Genomic DNA, 17,841 nt, shown 5'->3' with positions numbered 1-17,841 from the left:
ATGGCAGAGGTCTCTTACCTAGGACATAGAGTGGGGAGTGGTAAGATAAGGCCAGAACCCGCCAAAGTGGAAGCCATTCAGGCATGGCGTGCACCTGTTACTAAAAAGCAGGTGAGGGCATTTTTTGGAACAGCAGGGTACTACAGAAAGTTTGTCTCCAGTTATAGTACCATAGCTGCTCCCCTCAAAGACCTGACAAGGAAGAACAGGCCAGATAAGGTAGTGTGGACCCCAGCATGTGAGCAGACATTCCAGAAGCTTTGGGAGGACCCCCTGTGTTAGCCAGCCCAGATTACAGCAAAGAATTTGTTGTGCAGGTGGATGCTTCGAACCACGGGGTGGGGGCTGTAGTTAGCCAGATTTCTTCAGAGGAGGAATAGCACCCAGTGGTTTATCTCAGTTGTAGGCTCCAACCCAGGGAGGAATGCCATGCAGCTGTAGAAAAGGAATGTCTAGCCATAGTGTGGGCACTGCAGAAACTTCAGCCTTATCTGTATGGAAGGAAATTCACTGTTATGACAGATCACAACCCCTAACATGGTTAAACAGAGCCAGCCAGTTAAATGCCAAGTTGCTAAGATGGAGCCAGAGGTTGCAAGCATATATGTCCGTGCAGCATCGCAGTGGAATTAGCAATGCCAATGCAGATGGGCTCTCAAGACAGGGAATGGGGTAAGGTATACTCAGATAGACCTAACTCCCTCGAGCAGCGTTTCTCAATGGTCACTTGAAAAACTAGCTTGAGTTTTCCAGGGGGGAGATATGTGAAGATTGGGTTTTGCAGCTTTATTATCTCTTCAGAAAATCTGTTTAAATCTTCTTTAATTTTTCCAGCCTTTTGTCGTTCGTGTTAATATAATCCATCAGTGTTTTGTTTATTTTAACCAGGTCTGTATGCAGCTGTCTTTTATCTTCTATGAAGATTGGGTGAAGATGGGTGAAGGCTGCCAGCCTAGCCAGACAGAATTTTGGAGATAATTCTGTCATCTCTAAATATTAATGTAAACAACAGGCTTGTTGTCTTAAATGGTCAAAATAGTGTTACATGTGGAACTGGAAAATAATGTATCAACAGTGCACTCTACTGACCAAGTAAAGCATGTTGTAAACATTTGATGTTAAAACTCGGAGCCAGTCAGTCTAGACTGAGGCATCCTGCCTATTGTTTTAAGGCCAGAGTTAATGGACAGAATTTGCATGCATAAATGTTCTTTATTGCTCTGGTTTCTTCCCAGAGGTGAAGAATGTAAGTGTCGTTTCTGTTAGCCTGGGAACCCAGGGAAGTGTGAAGAATGATGTAATGTGAACCAGGAATGTGATTTTAAAAACAGAGAGAATCAGAGAGCAATAAGCATTTTTGTCTTGATTGTACAACTCACCAGCACTGTCTTGCTTGTGAGTGCTCTTTTTATGCATTTAAAGTGAGGTTTCTGTGTTCTGCTCAGGTGGCATAATCTTGATAGAGGCCTGCTTGTTGAGTTTCCTGTGTTTTTGCCAGTCATTTTCTGCTGATAGTCTGTCTTCATTATTATTGAGAGTAACAGGGTTTCCTGACCTTCTGTAGTATGAGTGATTGGGTAATAGCAGGGGCTAATAGAACTGAGTAGTAATTTGATCTTCTAACTCTTCCATCCTTACTGGTATACAAACCCTGTGTCTGGAAAAGGTTGTGCTTGTATTTATCAGACTGTGGATGGTTATTCATTACTGAAACTAAGCAGAAATTCCTTAAGATTCCAAGAGCAGGATAAGTTATTTCTTACACTTATTTCATTGAATTGCACTTCTGATGCACTTATAATTGTGCTATACGTTTAATCTACTACATTTTGCACTGTTATAAAGCTTTTTTCACTGTTTCACTGCATTTATGTACGGTTTTATGCTGTTTTAACTGTATTTTTCATTGTGTTTCATTGCACTAATTGCATGTTTACTGAATTACTTAACTGTAAACAGCTTTTTCATACTGAGAGTTGTATTTTCTCTTTGTGAGTGCTCTATCCGCGTTTTTGATTTTTTGAGGTTTCTGTGTTCTAGTTTTCTCTGTTTGCAGTTAAAAGCATTCTCTGGAGTCTGCTTGCTCCCTGATATGTTTAAAACTTTCATTTAGTGGCTACAGCTAGGAGCTGTAATAATTTCCTACCCACCCTCCCTATTGTTGTGGTATTCTTGTACTTGGTGGCTTTGCAGTTGCCCACCCATACTGCATATTTGATCTGTGACACTCCTCCCAGTCTAGTGCCATTAGTTCATTCAATCTAATAGAGAACTTTTGTAAAGGCCAACCCACTCAGATTCTTAACCTTGAATTAACTTCTGTTCCAACTTTCTCCATTTCCACTTTACTGAAAAAAAATTCTAAGCTTGTTTCCCCCCTTTCCTGTAACAAGTCTAGTCCAGATACAGATTTGCTGTATCCAGGACTGTTTGTAAGCTCCTGAGCCCCCCGCTTAACTAGGGTTAAAATATTCCTGGCGCCATAAAGTCTGCTCTTCAAATATTCACTTGCAACTAGTTTTAGCACTGAAATCTGTTTCTTTGAGCTCAGCACTTGTTCAGAACTCGTTTTCAGCACTAAATAAGCTACAAATTACTACAGCGCTCAACTTTCCTCACTTGTCTAGTACTTAATAAATAAGCACCTATCCAGGCATGTCTAAAGGTCAGCTTCTGGTGTTTTCTCCTGTCTACCTGATGAATCTGGGCATCTTGGGGCAATGCAGCAATTGCCTCGTACACAGACAACCCTCTCCTCCTACCACCCAACACTATAACCTGTGAGAGATGCATTTATATAGCCAAACTGGAAGCAAAGGTCTCTTCACCGAAGACTGGACTAGATAGTCAAGAGGAGAAGGTAAACACTTGCACCACACCACACTCATTACTTAGTCCTTCAAAACCTACACCCCCAAAACACACACATAAAAGCACAAAACACACGCCTACATTCATGGAGGCTCTCAATAAAAATCTGCCCAAACAACTGAGACCTCCAAAGCAGAAATGCAAGCAGCCTCCAACCCCCAACACAACTCAAATGACACACATCCCACAAACTCAGTGTGCTGCTCAACTACAGCCCATAAGGCATAATGTACTCAACACTCTAGTCATAGGTGACTCTGTAGTCAGGCACACTGATGTTCCACTCACCAGGCTAAACAAGGAGAAAGTTACTGTCAGCTGCCTGTCGAGTGCCAGGATCCGCCACATAACGCATGCACTCATGTAACTCCACAAGTGCAAATATGACTTTGTCATTGTCCATGTTGGTGTGAATGACCTGAGACGTACCTCCCTAGACTGCATGAAAAGACATGGAGGAGCTCTCTGATCTTGTAGCCCAGGCAGGTATGACCCTAGCCTGAGTAGCATCCTGCCATCACCCAGAATGATACCACATTACAAGGACAAAATGATTGACTTCAACAATTGGCTAAGCTTCTGGTGTCATTCTAAGGGAATCCAGTATCTGTCTGCCTGGGATGACATGATCGACAGACCACAATGCTTTGCCAGAGATGGCCTGCACCTGTTACCCTTGGGATTCCGGATATTGGCAAAGGCTCTTGACACCCCTATAGTGCCTTTTTTAGGCAAGGTTCAAATGACAAATTCACCACCGTAACAGGTACAAGCAAGCAAAATCTGAGGGTAATGCTACTCAGTGCTAGAAGTCTAAACCTCAAAATGCACTCACTTGAGGCACTCCTTAAAATGGAGAACATCGACATCTGTGCAGTGACAAGAGGCCTGGTTCAAAGCTCCAGAGAGCACCCCTGCATTACCAGGCTATAATTCATACCACACCTTTCGGCCACCTAACCCGGACCGAAACACTAAAGGCGGAGGCATGTCTATATTCCTTAAGGATATCCACACCTCCAAGCTAGTTGCTCAGCATAATGCATCCAAGATTATCCAAATTCAACTAACTCTGGGCAAGACCGCAATCCACATTGTAGCTTGCTACAGACCCCCCACCTTGCCCCAGGATTCCCACTTCTCTTTTCTTGATACACTGGAAAATATTAGGGTACAACCTAACACCCTAATAATGGGTGATTTCAACCACCTCACCATTAACTGGGAAAACTACTCGTGTACCAATTCTTTTGCTCAACGTTTTCTGGAACTCATTTCCAACGCCTTGGATCAACCTATCCACACCCCCATCAGGGGCAGCAATATCCTATACCTGGTCATCACCAACATGGGTGACTGGTGTTCCACACCAGAGGTCAATTCCTCGTTGGTCAGATCCGACCACAAGCTATCACCCTAGACAGCCACATCCCGCTCCCACCCCCACCCCCACCCCCCCATTAGGGAAACAACCGTAAAAAATTTCTCCAAAGCCAACTTCACGCTTCTTAAGACAGAAGTGGCAAACTTCAAGACACCCATGCAGATGGACAATAGAGGTACAACTGCTGAATCCTACACAGATGCACTTTAAGCACTTACATGAGTGCATGGATCGTGCTATCCCTAACAGAACCAAGATGCTATCCTCCAAAAAAAGGAAGCCAATCTGGTGGTCTTCTGCCTTAAACAAACTCTGCAATAGAAGAAAGAAACTGTTGCAAAAAAGAGTAAAATCCCATGATTGGAGGAACTCCCTGGTCAGCCTCGGTATTATGAAAACAAAATCGCCACTGATTCTAAAGACAACCACAAAGCATTCTATAGCTATGTCAAGAATCTCAGTGGCAACACTCAGATCTGCTCTGAGTTACAGCACAATGGCACTAAGTATACAGAACCAACTGATATTGCTAATATCCTGGCAGATAGGTTCAGTGCTAACTTTACCCCCCTCTCACCCCCTAAAGGGCCCATATCTATACCGGAAGAATGCAAATTTCCTGTAATCACGGCTGCACAGGTAAAAACCTCACTCTCCAAAGCCAAGGACACAGCATCCATGGGACCTGACAACATCCCAGGCTGCCTTCTACATGAATTACAGAATGAACTGGCACCCCACCTAAGTACCATGTTCAGTCATAGTGTCGACTCAGGCTTTGTGCCCATTGAATGGCACACTGCAACGGTTATCCCACTTCAAAAAGGGGGAGCCATGACAGACCCCGGGAACTACCGCCCCATTAGCCTGACGAGCCTAGTCTGCAAGGCCATTGAACGTATCATCATGGAACTCATAAACAAAGACATTGGAGATCTCCAATCTCTGGACCCCACACAGTTCGGGTTTGTAAAAGGCAGATCATGTCTCCTAAATCTGATAGACTTCTTTGAAGCAGTCACCAAAGCCATAGATATGGGTAAGGTGGTTCACACAGCCTATCTAGATCTCGCCAAGGCATTCAACACCATCCCCCGCTCTGGAATTATAGATAAACTCACTAAACTAGGTATAAATTCCTATGTCACAAGATTGGTTGCCAACTGGCTCACAGACAGAACCCACATAGTGAAAGTAGCAGACTCCAAATCAGACTTCAGACCAGTGACAAGTGGAGTACCTCAGGGTTCAGTCCTGGGTCCTCTCCTGTTTGGTATCTACTTCTCTGAAGTACATGCTAACACAGAAAGTCTTTGGCTAACTAAATTCACAGATGACTGCAAACTAGGAGCCATAATCGAAACTCTTAACAATGTGTGGACATCCTACAAAAGGGCCTCACTGAGACATGCCTAATGTCAAAGCCATAGCCTCAAGCTCAGTGCCAAAAAGTGCATTGTCATCCCCTTTGGTAAAATCTCTGTACCCATGAACTACCACATAGGCGGTAGTCTACTTAACACCGAAAGTGTGATGAGACCTTGGGACACAGATGGACAGTAGTCTCTCCTTTGATAATCACATCGCCACAATGGTCAAGAAATTCTTCTACGTGGCACACCTCATCACAAAAGGTTTCTCATCCAGAAAAAAAAGGTCATTGTTCCTCTCTACTCATCACTCATTAGACTCATTATAGAGTACAACGCCCCTTTTGATGTGTACCTCACAAGACATCTGCAACAACTGGAAAGGCAGCAGAAATACCTCACAAAGAAAGAGGATTACTGGCCTCAAACAGATGCCCTACGCAGACCGTCTCAAAAAACTCCAGCTTTACTCCGTTGCATATCGCCTACTCAGAGATGATCTCTGCCTAATGTACAAAGCTATGTCAAAACCAGAGCTGTTGGACATGCTCCATTTAAAGAAATCCCAATCCCTCCAAGCTACATGCTCTAGGGACCTAAACTTTGTCACCTCAATAAACAGAACATGCTGGAGGGATAGATTCCTGTCCCAGAGACTTCCCATACTCTGGAACAGACTACCTATCTATGTCAAACAGAGCTCCTCATTAGCACTCTTCAAGAAAAATCATGATGATTGGATGGGAAATAGGAAATTCACCCCAGGGATCAATTCTTTGGTTCTGCTTGACAGGGGCACAGGAAACTAATTTTGGCTAGGCTTGTATAGGCCCTAGGGCCAATAGCCTAGTACCTACGTGTGAACCTATATGCTTATCTTAGACTTGTGTTTTCTCTTAGAAATAGCTTGAAACTAGAAAGATTAGACTGTGTTTTTCTGTGATGTCACTATTGGATTATTTTAAGTATTTTTCTGTGATCTCTGAACTCTTGACTAGCACTGTGTAGTAAAAAGTATTGTCTTGTGTTTTGACTATTTGTTATTAAATATTTTTAAATCCTTTCAACTGTGGTTGTTTTTGTAGAGATAATTTAAGCTCTTTAGAGTACTTGCATGCCTTTGGTAAAATTGTACAAAGCCACTCTAATAGCTTTAGCCCTGGGCTATACTACCAATTGGATAATAATATTACACAGTAATAATTGGACACCCTTTTAAGGGCCTTTGAGTAGCTGATAAATATTAGTGGGTGTTGGCAGCTGGTACTACCATATAGTCTGGGAAAAAGGGGCACAGCTAGACAACCTGTGCCAGCCTTCCCCAGGAGTGCCTGTGTGGTTGTATAAACTCTTCTCAGTGTGTGTGTGTGTGTGTGTGTGTGTGTGTGTGTGTGTGTGTGTGTGTGTGTGTGTGTGTGTGTGTCAGCTACTTGGGCAAGGACATGAAGCACTAGTTGGATAGTGAGGATGCTGGGGGTTTTAGCTTGCCCACTATGCTGTGATCTTGACCCTGTAGCTGTGCCATTGGGGAGTCTTATTGGGGACCTGGAGAGCAAGGGAACGACCAGCCCCAGACTGACTGTGATCTCTGTGTGGGAACTTGCACTTTACTGTGTGTATTTGTTATCCTTTCATCCTATATGAGAAGCCCTGCACTGGTGTTAGTGGTGAGGATTGAGGCTCCTTAATTGCTGGGCCAGGGCACGGGCATCACATCTTCCTATAGGTTATTGGAAGTCATGTCTGAAGGCTGCATTGCTCTTTTCTGAACAGTTGCAGAACTTTCCCAAGTCAGTGTTTCTTCTTCACTTTTTGTAGCTGATTTTTTTCCAGGTCTTCTGTATTTCTTTATTCCTGGTATCCAGGCAGTGCATTTACTAGCCAGTTACTGAAATTTACCCATAAACACAAGTCTTCTGGCATTCTCTGATGAGTTTCTGTTTTCACACTGGGTGAGCTAGAAATAACATGTTACTCAATGTACAGCCTTCTTAGAAGTTCAACAATTACACCCATTGATCTGAATGCAATACCTTTTCGATATAAGCTGTGCAATGACTTTCTTACAACAATGGATACATGACTGTAGGCTAATCTCCTTGTGATACCATACCTGCACCACTGGCTTCAGCTGGCTCCATCAAGGAAGAGTCTGTTAGTGATGTGGGTGTGTTTGTTGACATGGTTGAGATCCCCTTGATATGGCACAAACTGAAAGAAGTCAATTTTCATCTCATCTAAAAGGATTGCCTTTTTGGGAGTGGAGTTAGAGGCACTGCACTGTTCCTGCCTTTGCAGAAGCTTCATTATGTCATGTCTGCAGTGGTGAGGACACAGTGAAGAGTTGAGACTTTGATCCTCCTTTGCCTTTTACATTTAATGGTCACCAAAATCTTCATGATGCTATTTGCATTTCTGAAGATGTGGATAATGCAGTGGCTTGTGAGATGCCAGCTCTAGGGGACACCACATCCTTACAGATTACTTTTTGGTGTCATACCAGACCTTGGAGTGGTGGACACTTCCAGCAAACTCCAGAAGATCTTCCTTTTCCATAAGCTGATCGTGTCAGATTCTGGTTTTGGATGCTTTGTAGGTAGCTTGGAGAGCTATCTTTAAAGGAAAGGTTGCCTCCAAGCCCCTCTTAACTCCCCCTAACAGCTAATTCATCACGGTGTATGTAAATAAACAAACAAGGGAAGGCATGCAAATATAGCAAGGAAGGCATGCAAATATAGTGAGAAAGTGAACTTGAAGGCAAAATTGCTGAGAGATTTTTCCTTTCATTTCCTGGAGGTACAGATCCAAGAGCCATGCCTGGCTTGGATTTCTGGATGTTGGCAGTCCAGAAACTGGACATATTTGTCAATCATGATAATGTATTACTCCCCTCTTCTGCTTTGTAAAAAAAGACAGTTTTGGGTGGAAATGATTTCCATCCTGTGGCAGAAGTTCTTGTCCAAATTCCCATGATTCCTACGTCCCTTATGCCTCATCTCAAACTTCAGGGATTAAAGATCATAGCTGACTCTTGTTGTCTCCATGGTGATTGATAGTGATATAGATTCAAACTCTTGTACCCCTGGTGATACAAAAAAGTTTTCCGGTTCTGTCCAAAAGGGTCCAGGTACATTATTTATTTATTTATTTTACATTTGTTGACCGGGCTAGTCCAACTGGATATATGTCCATTTTCAGTGGAGGCCCGGGGGGAAAAGCTCCGCACTTCAGAATGGTATTACAGAAACACAGGTACAATAGCATGTTTGGACAAATTATAATAGTACATTACATATTAGTTTATGAGCCAGGAAAAAAATACATTCCTAGTTACATAAGTATGGATATACGTCAGAAAATATATAAAGGTAAGTAAAATAGGGCACTTTTAAACTAAAAGGATTACACACACATTATTGTTAGTAAAATATTAATGAGATTGGGTGAGTGAGATGATTAGTGTCTGGAGACAAGGGAAGTAGTTAGTCTGGCTTTGCGCAGGGGCATAGCCAGTGTGATTTAAGGTATGGTTTGAGTTTGGTTTTAAATAGGGTAATTGTGGGAAGGGAGGTTAGGTTGTTAGGGAGGGTGTTCCAGGTTTTACCCACTGTGTTAGAGAATAGTGAGTCTCCAGCTAGATTGCTGGTTTTACCTATCTTTACTAATAATTTATTTGAAGACCGCAGGGTCTTTAGGTTATTGTAGGGGGTGATTAGGTAAGTGAGTATTTGTAGGTTGATACAGAATCTTATGGGGAATAGTTAGTTGGTTCAATAGAGTAAGATTTGAAAACTCTAACCATCTGAGTTGATAAAGATTATTGCAATGATGGGTTCTATAGGTAGACCCAGTAGCAAATCTGGCAATATAATTGTAGGAAATAGCCATGATGCAATAACTAGCTTTTCTTGGGGGGTTGGCTTGTTTCAGGCAAAGGATCCTGCCAGATCGTCACTCTGCCAAGTCAAAAAAACAAAAAAAGTATTTGAATGGAGACTAATCTAGAAGCTCACTACTTGCTTAGTTTACAGGTTACCTGACCTGCTGAGGCACTTGCATTACTTTGATTTCTGTTCTTCCATGATCAAGGTGTTTGTATCTGCTATTTCTGAAATTGATTACCATGTGGAGAGCATGACTGTGTGTGTTTTTTTTTTTTTAATAACTCTAGCTGGTCAAGCATCTCCGTAAAGGAGTGCTGCATCTGTGTCCACCCTTGAAGACACATTTTTCTATGTGGGACTTGAAATTCATGTGCATCCACCTTCTCCAATTTATGCCTTAAAAGTTTTTTTTGGTACTTGTGTATTATCGCAACCACACATTTATCGGCATTCAAGGCATTCTCGGCAGCACGTTATTTCAGTGAGAATGGAATTACATGCTGCCATGAATGCTGTCAATGTGCGTTTATAACCCGGAGTACTGATCACTTTAAGCTTGTCCAGATTAATTTTGGCCAGCATATTTAAGATAACTCTTTTTAAAATATAACCAAGCAATGCAAAATATTTCGGAAATAAATCATAGAAAAATTAAAAATATTTTAAGTCAATGTATGAAGAGAGATGGAAGCCTGATGAGCGAACGGGAAATACATATTTAAAAAGAATGTGCAATAAAACACAGTGACTGTAAACCTTGATAATTACACACATATTTTAAACCCTTCTCCCCAAAATAATTGTCTACATTAAAATCTGTGTTGAACGATTCTTAAAGGAATAAAGCCGCCTTCTGTAAATTAAGAACATAATTTATAATGATATAAAGAACAAACTCTCTAGTTTAAAGTAAAAAAAAACAGACAAGTAACAAGTTTAAAATATAAGCAAAACACTTGATTAACGGCACGCTTTGTTAACGCTTTCTTAGCATTTCTAACTTTATTTTTTATATGTGATTGTAGTATTTCAGAAACCCATTTGTGAAATGTCGAAGCTGATACCAGAGATGCCATTGAGAGCAGATGTTGTGTAGAAAAAACTTTAACAGACTATGATTTACATATTATAACAACCACACATTGTCAGCATTCGCTGCATTTTTGGCAACACAAAATTACAGTGAGAATGGAATGCTGCCGAGAATGCCTTGAATGCTGACAATGTGTGGTAAAGACATGCATCTGGAGCATTTCTCCCTAGGCCTCCACTGAAAATTGGCTTTGTTCCAAGTCGGACTTTCTCGGTTAACAAATGTTAAATAAATAAATAAATAAAATAAATAAATAATAATAGGTAAGTACCGTTTTTTTTTTTCCTGTGGTCATCACCTGTATTCACAGGGTCTCAGGACTGCATGCCCTCTTGGTCATTAATGTTAGATGTCACCTTGAGCTAACCCACATTTCCTTTTGAAACTAGTTTCTAAATTGTCTCTGAAACACTCCATTTATGTAGTTGTGCCTTTGTTGGTGCAGAAACCATAGCAGAGAGAACACTTATCCCCTTGAATGTGTACCTAACTCAGGTTCTTCCTGAATTGGGAACATGAAGTTATGATGACTAAATAACTGTTTCTTTTGCTACAGGGATAAAATGACTGTCACCAAGCAAAGCTATCTCTTTCAGTGTGGATTGCCAATTACCATAAAGTAGATCACTAGCCCCTGAAAAATGTTCTGCACAGATGCCATTTCATGGCTATTTTCAGTAGGAGATGCCTCCATTGCAGATGTCTTTACTAAAGCCACTTGGTCCTCATTTTGCAGTTTTCATCCACCGTTGCGATTTTCAACCCATGTCTAAGAGTCAGGCCTAATTTAGTACCTCATGAATTAATCTTCTGATTGTTTGGCCTCGTGGCTGTTATCTGTCTAATTCCATCATGGTGTATACATTTATTTGACATTCAGCCCAGTCTGAAATGCACTGACAAGGTTCCTGATGTAATGAACATACACATTCTTAATGTATTAGCTGACCCATTAGACGACCCTCTTTGATAGATCCCATGTGATCCACTGCTCATCCTATGTGAAGCTGTTGTAGTTCCCTGTATGTCAAGCAATTTCAGATTTGTGTTTTACTTGCAAGTAGTTTTGGAGTCAGGTCTATATTTTTTTCTTGATTTGCAGGAAAGAGACTTAATTTTCAGTGCATTGGTTGGTTCAGGGACCAGGCATGCTCTTACAGTGTGGTATATGATATCACACACACACAACCCAAATGTGGGGCTTCTGAATGTGATACTGTAAAAGATAAGCAGATTTGTAATACTTGTTTACCAGATAGCTTTAATTTTGTGTCTACCTGAGTAGCTAATTATGTAGCTAGATGAGCGAACCGGTATGCTTAACAAATTTTAGACCGCGAGTTGTTTGTGTAGGACTTTAAAACATTACTCTCTTTCTTCTTGCTTCGTAGGTTGTTAGACTTGAAGGACAGGTTACCCGATATAAATCTGCAGCAGAAAATGCAGAGAGAATAGAAGATGAATTGAAAGCAGAAAAAAGAAAGCTTCAGCGTGAGGTAAGTCAGACACTGTTAAACATTTTGCTTTAAAAGTAAGAATTAAGCACTTGTAGTATCTGTTTGTACCTCATATATGTGTAGGGTGGTCAAAATTCATTAGCTTGAATGAAAACTTTGCCTTTGGGTACCTGAAGGTTTGGCAGTGGTAGCAAGATTTTACGCAACTTTCTAAAGCATTTTCTTTTAAAGTCATTTCACTCGTCATGGGATAGTGTGCAAATTCATGACTAAGTTGTGTAATTTCAATGGATATATGCACAGCATGTTATGCAGAAGCAACTGAAGCTGTTAACCATACATCATATACTACAGCTTGAGATCTCGTAATGTACGGACAGCTGTCAAGTAATGAGCAAATGCTAACAAGCCCATTTTCCTTAGTGCTCATTCTTGATTTCTTGAGAGACCTTTATGTAAGGAATCACGTATTATAATAGTAACTGTTTGAACACTGGTTTTCCATAAGTCACGTTTTGGTCAGTGGATCATTATTTATTGAAATCCTGCAGCAGCAACAGCAATGATGTGACATTATACTAAAGAAAGATAATGATGAGCCAATTGCCAAAGACCTGACTTGGCTCCTACCAGTTGCTAAACTGTAGGGTAATTCTGAGCTGATAGAGTAAGGAATAAAGGTAGCAGTAAAATCTCTGTGTTTACCTTTTTAGTAGGTTCCAAATACGTGCATCGGGTAGGCCTAAATTATCTTGGTACTGGCTGGAAAATGATATATTGTAGTCTCCTGCTTAATTTGTTAAGTGTGATGTGTTTGGAGTAATGTTAATCTTTTAGGTATAACTCTGGCATTATCACAGTTAGAAACAGGTACCTACTACTGCAGTCATATGGCTGTACAATTGTGGCTCATAGGTAGGTACTAGGCTGTCTGCCCGAGGGCATTTATAAGCCTAGCCAAAGTGTGTCGGCTTTCGCTGCCCCATTGATTAACAGATCCTCTGTCAAGCAGAGCCAATGAAGTGATCCCAGGGGTGTATTTTCTGTTACCCATCCACTCGTCAAGATTTCTCTTGAAGAGTGTTAGTTGAGGGGCTGTGCCTAATGTAGTTTGGAATTTTGTCCCAAAACATGGGGAGTCTCTATGACAGGAATCTATCCATCCAGCATGTTTTATTTATTGTTGTCGCGAGGTTTAGCTCACTGGAGCGTGTGGCTCGCAGTGACTTGGATTTCTTTAGGTGGAGCATGTCCATCATTTCTGAGTTGGACATGGCTTTGTAAGTCAGGCAGAGATCACCTCTGAGTAAGCGATATGCCACTGAGTACAGCCAGAGTTTTTTCAGTCGGGCTGCATAGGACATATGTTTGAGGCTGGTAATCCTCTTGGTGAGGTACTTTTGTGGTCTCTCCAGCTGTTGGAAGTGTCTTGTGAGGTACATCCCAAATGGGGCATTGTACTCTATGATGGGTCTGATGAGTGACGAGTAGAGGGGCACTATAACCTCTTTATTTCTAGATGCGAACCCTTTAGTAATTAGATGGGCCACATAGAAGGATTTCCTAACTACTTTGGCAATATGATTGTCAAAGGAGTAATTACTATCTACCTGGGTCCCCAGATCTCTTATTACCACTTCTGTATTAAGGGGGGCTGCGACCTATGTGGTAATTCGTGGGTGTTTTGTTTTTCCCAAACAGGATGACTATGCATTTTTTGGCATTTAGCTTGAGGCCATGACTTTCACACCAGGTGTCTGTCTCAGTAAGGCCCTTTTGGAGGATGTCCGTGTCAGCCAGAGAGTCAATTATGGCTCCCAGTTTGCAGTCATTGGCGAACTTGGTTAGCCATAGTCCTCCTGTGTTTGTCTGTACTTCTGAGAAATGTATGCCAAACAGTAGGGGTCCCAGGACCGAGCCTTGTGGGACACCACTTGTGACTGTGATCACTGTGATTTATAATTTAATAAAAACATAATTGCGTTACTAAAATATAGACTCTTAAAATTGAACTCATCTCCTACAGTAACTTTTTTAAAGGTAAGACTTGTAGCTCACACTAGGTGTTTCATCCTGCATATTGTCAATTTTACTCTGACTGAATATTTGGGATTCTGTAAATGGTATAAAAAATGTGAATGAGTGCTTGGAAGTCTCTTATAACAGCATATTAAAGACAAGAATCCCTTACTAGTATTTAGTCCGTTAGACTTCATTTTACCTCATAGCCTCTCAATTATATGTGTAACAGGATGCATTTGATGGGGCCAGATGAGGTGTAAGATATAGCAGCCAAAAAGAAAAAAGTACAAGTTGGCTGGTAGGTCATTGGCAAAAGTTGAATGGGAATAGGTACACAGTGTAAAATATTAAGTGGTGGAGACTCTAAAAACTTGGAATCAGATGAAAGAATTAATAGTTTATTTTTTTTTGCTGTTTTTTTTATAGATTAGTATATAAGGTGGTGGGTTCAACTCCATGTTTTCTTTTACCATGTATTTAAGCTAGTTGAGTACTGAGTAAGGTGGTGTCTTCTAATAGTATTTGGAAGCAAGCCCAAGCGTTTAGGAATGCAGTTAGCACAGTGGCCTTTGATGCATTTGTTGATAATTCTTAATGACAATAGGAGGCATGCAGATTATCTCACTTCCCTTTTGGGTTTGTGCTGTTTCAGAGCTATGGGGAGATGCAACTGTAGTAGCAAATAGCATCTTGTGAGCAAAATTGAGGTGATGTATTTTTAGCTTTTTCTGAAGAATAACAGCTGCTTTAAAAGTGCAGATGTTTATAAAGTTGGTGTTTAATATAGATCTAAATAAGAACATACGTAGGGCAGTAAGTAACCACACCATACATATTAAGTCATGATTAAGACAGAGTTGTATCTAGTAAATCCTGTGATTTCTAGAGTGATTTACACATTACTGCATTCAAGTTTCTGCAGTTATTCACATGATATGAATGCATATTTTGAAACATGGGATCTATTCATTGATCCCTGTAGAACTCCAGTAGTAGTGGTAAACAGTTCCAGTATACTGTTTGTCCATCTTATAAATTATTTTCTCTTGTCTTGATATTTTTGAACCTGGTTATAGCTTCTGGTGAAATATATGCTTTGACTAGTTTTTTGTGCCTCAGTGACTGCCTGACCATGTCAGACACTTTGAAGAATAAACGCTTTGAATGATGACTATTTTCATGTATGAGAGGAGAGAGACTGGTTGTCATTTATCTGATGTGCTGGAATGGCCATCTTTGGTGAATGGATCTGATAAGGGTTTCCTGTCCATTTTGTTAGGTCTTTTGTTTTTCTGAGGCCTCTGTTGATAAATGTTCCTGCTGGTAAACATAGTGTATTGGTTGTAGTTTTAAACAGAAGTGGTGGTATATTGTCAGGTGAGAGGGTATTACAATTATTACGTTTGTTGAAAAACATTTTATTTCTTTATTTTTAATGTTTTGAATCTGAAACTGGTCACATTAGAATGTGAGCTGGTGTAGATGTTTGTAGGATTTAGAAAGGATTGCATAACCTGCTTTAAAAGAAGGCCCACTGAACTACTGTTTACTTGAAGCAAATTGAAGAAGGGTTATTTTTTGTACCAGAATGCCGTAACTTTTGAATGCTTTTCCCAGCATTCTTTAGATGATGTGATGTGGTTTTGTCTTTTCAGAAAGTATGATTTTTGTAGTGTCCCTGTTTTGAAGTGAATCAGGGAAACCGAAGTTAAGATACATTTTCCAAGCAGAATAGCATTCAGTCGTCAGATGTCTGAGAATATCTATAACTTGAAGGATGTTCTGATGTAAAGAAATACAAGAATTGTTAGGTAGAACCTCTTGAACTTCCAAAACGGCAATGAGAGGCCATATCCGCAAACTGCTAGTTAGTGGTTTCATGAAGATATTTCTGAAGCTCAGTATTCATGAGCGACATGATTCCAGTCTTAGTAAGTAAATATTGGGTGAGGAGTTTAGTATGCCAGTAGTAAAAAAAAAAAAAAAAAAATACTCAGAGAAATTTATTTGACATTTGTTGACCGGGTTAGTCCGACTGAGCCAAAGCCCTTTTTCAGTGGAGGCCTGGGAGAAAAGCTCCACAAATAGGTATGAACATGCACAATGAGAAAAGTATAACATGAACACTGACAAAGCTGGGATACATAATAGTAAAATACACCTCGGGGATCACTTCTGTCTCTGCTCGTCAGTGGCACAGGAAAATAACTTTCTTGGGTGGTGTAAGCCAGGGAACCTTGTTGGCTAGGCTTGCATAGGCTCTTGGGCCGATAGCCTAGTACCTACCTATGAAACTATGATTAAAGATCATATCTAATACATGGTTAAATCTTGCATATTTACAATCAACATTATAAATTATCTTCTGCACAATAATTACAGAGGGTAGGACTCCGGTTCAATTTTTAGCTGCTTTACTAGTAAAGTATTAATGTAGACTAGACCTAGTTAGGTCAATGTTGATGCACAGTAGGAGTACAGGTAGGAGAAAGAAAGGTTAGGAGAGGGAGGTGTATATTAGGGGAAGTCAGTCAAGGAAGTGATTACAGTAACAGATCCAAGTTTTGTTTGGATAGTTTTTAGTAGTTGTTTTGAATTGATGTCGGTAATTGATATTTCGAATGTCTACTGGAAGTTTATACCATGATTGGACCCAGGGAGTAGCTGTAAAGGTTTTGTCCTGTTTTAGTTTTAGGCTTGTAGATTGAAAGACGGTTTTGTTTATTGCTACAAAGAGATCTTGGTGGTGAGTCAGGGGAGCTGAGAGAGGAAATGCTGGGAAAAGAGGAGGGCAGATACAGAATAGAATGTGTTATTTGAAGTTGAGAGAGGAGTAGGCTGTGAGGAAGTTCTAACCAGTGTAACATTTTGAGAGCTAGGCAGTGTAGTAGAGGTGGTCTGCAGTAAATTTAACCACTTTGTTGTAGGTGGATTCTAGTTTCGATAGGAGGGTGGTTTGAAGGTTAGTGAGGATTTGTGAGTCATAGAGTAGGCTGGGGAGAAGGTAGGCATGGGATAGGGCAATTTTGGCTTTACCAGATAAGAATTTTTTACTCCTGTAAAGGAGTCCTAGTTTTTGGTGGGTTTTCGTAATGTTGTTGGAAAACATGCAGGTCAAATTTTAGTTGGCCATCAGTGTTGACCTCGAGTAATTTTTGTGATTCCATGGTAATAGGAGTGTTATTGTGGGATGTGATTGAGAAGGAAGATTTAAAATGATTTGTGGTTTTAGAGATGAATAGCTGGAGTTTTGTCTTTTTTGGAATTAGTATTAGCTGGTTCTTGGTGAGCCAGTTTTCAATAGATAAGAATGATGCCTGGGTTGTAGAATTTAAGTCAGAGAGGGTATCTGCTATGGTAATGAGTGGAGTCATCTGTGTATTGAATGAGTGATGACTGTGGACAGGATGTAGACAATTGATTGATGAAGATATTAAATAGTAATGGGCCAAGTATTGATCTTTGAGGAACACCCATTTTTACTGGTAGAGTTGGAGAGGTAACAGAAAGCCATTTAATAGATTGTAGTTGGTCGTTAAGGTAACTAGTGAACTAGGAGATTGTGGAGGTGGATAGGTTGAGTTCGGAGAGTTTGTATAAGAGGAAGGGTTGGGAGACAGTGTCAAAAGCCTTGGAGAGATGAAGAAACAGACAAGAGATCAATTTGTTTTGGTCTCTAGCTTGTGATATTTTGTTAATGAAGGAAATTAGGGCAGTGGAAGTGTTATGTTTAGGGTGAAAGCTGTGTTGAGTAGGGGTA

At 40.6% G+C, this 17,841-nt stretch overlaps 1 protein-coding gene across 1 annotated transcript in view; it reads left to right on the top strand.

Annotated features, from left to right (window-relative positions):
- Positions 1-17,841, top strand: part of LRRFIP2 (LRR binding FLII interacting protein 2) — a 1,911,431-nt gene that overhangs the window by 1,767,610 nt on the left and 125,980 nt on the right. Inside the window, exon 11 of the mRNA XM_044075332.1 lies at positions 11,994-12,098. Coding sequence (XP_043931267.1) covers positions 11,994-12,098 — 105 coding nt within the window. The remainder of the gene's footprint in view (positions 1-11,993; positions 12,099-17,841) is intronic.

This window comes from Protopterus annectens, chromosome 6.part1, assembly GCF_019279795.1.
Source record: "Protopterus annectens isolate FY-2018-M chromosome 6.part1, PAN1.0, whole genome shotgun sequence".
Lineage (NCBI taxonomy): Eukaryota > Metazoa > Chordata > Ceratodontiformes > Protopteridae > Protopterus > Protopterus annectens.
This window is presented reverse-complemented; position numbering and strand designations above follow the sequence as displayed.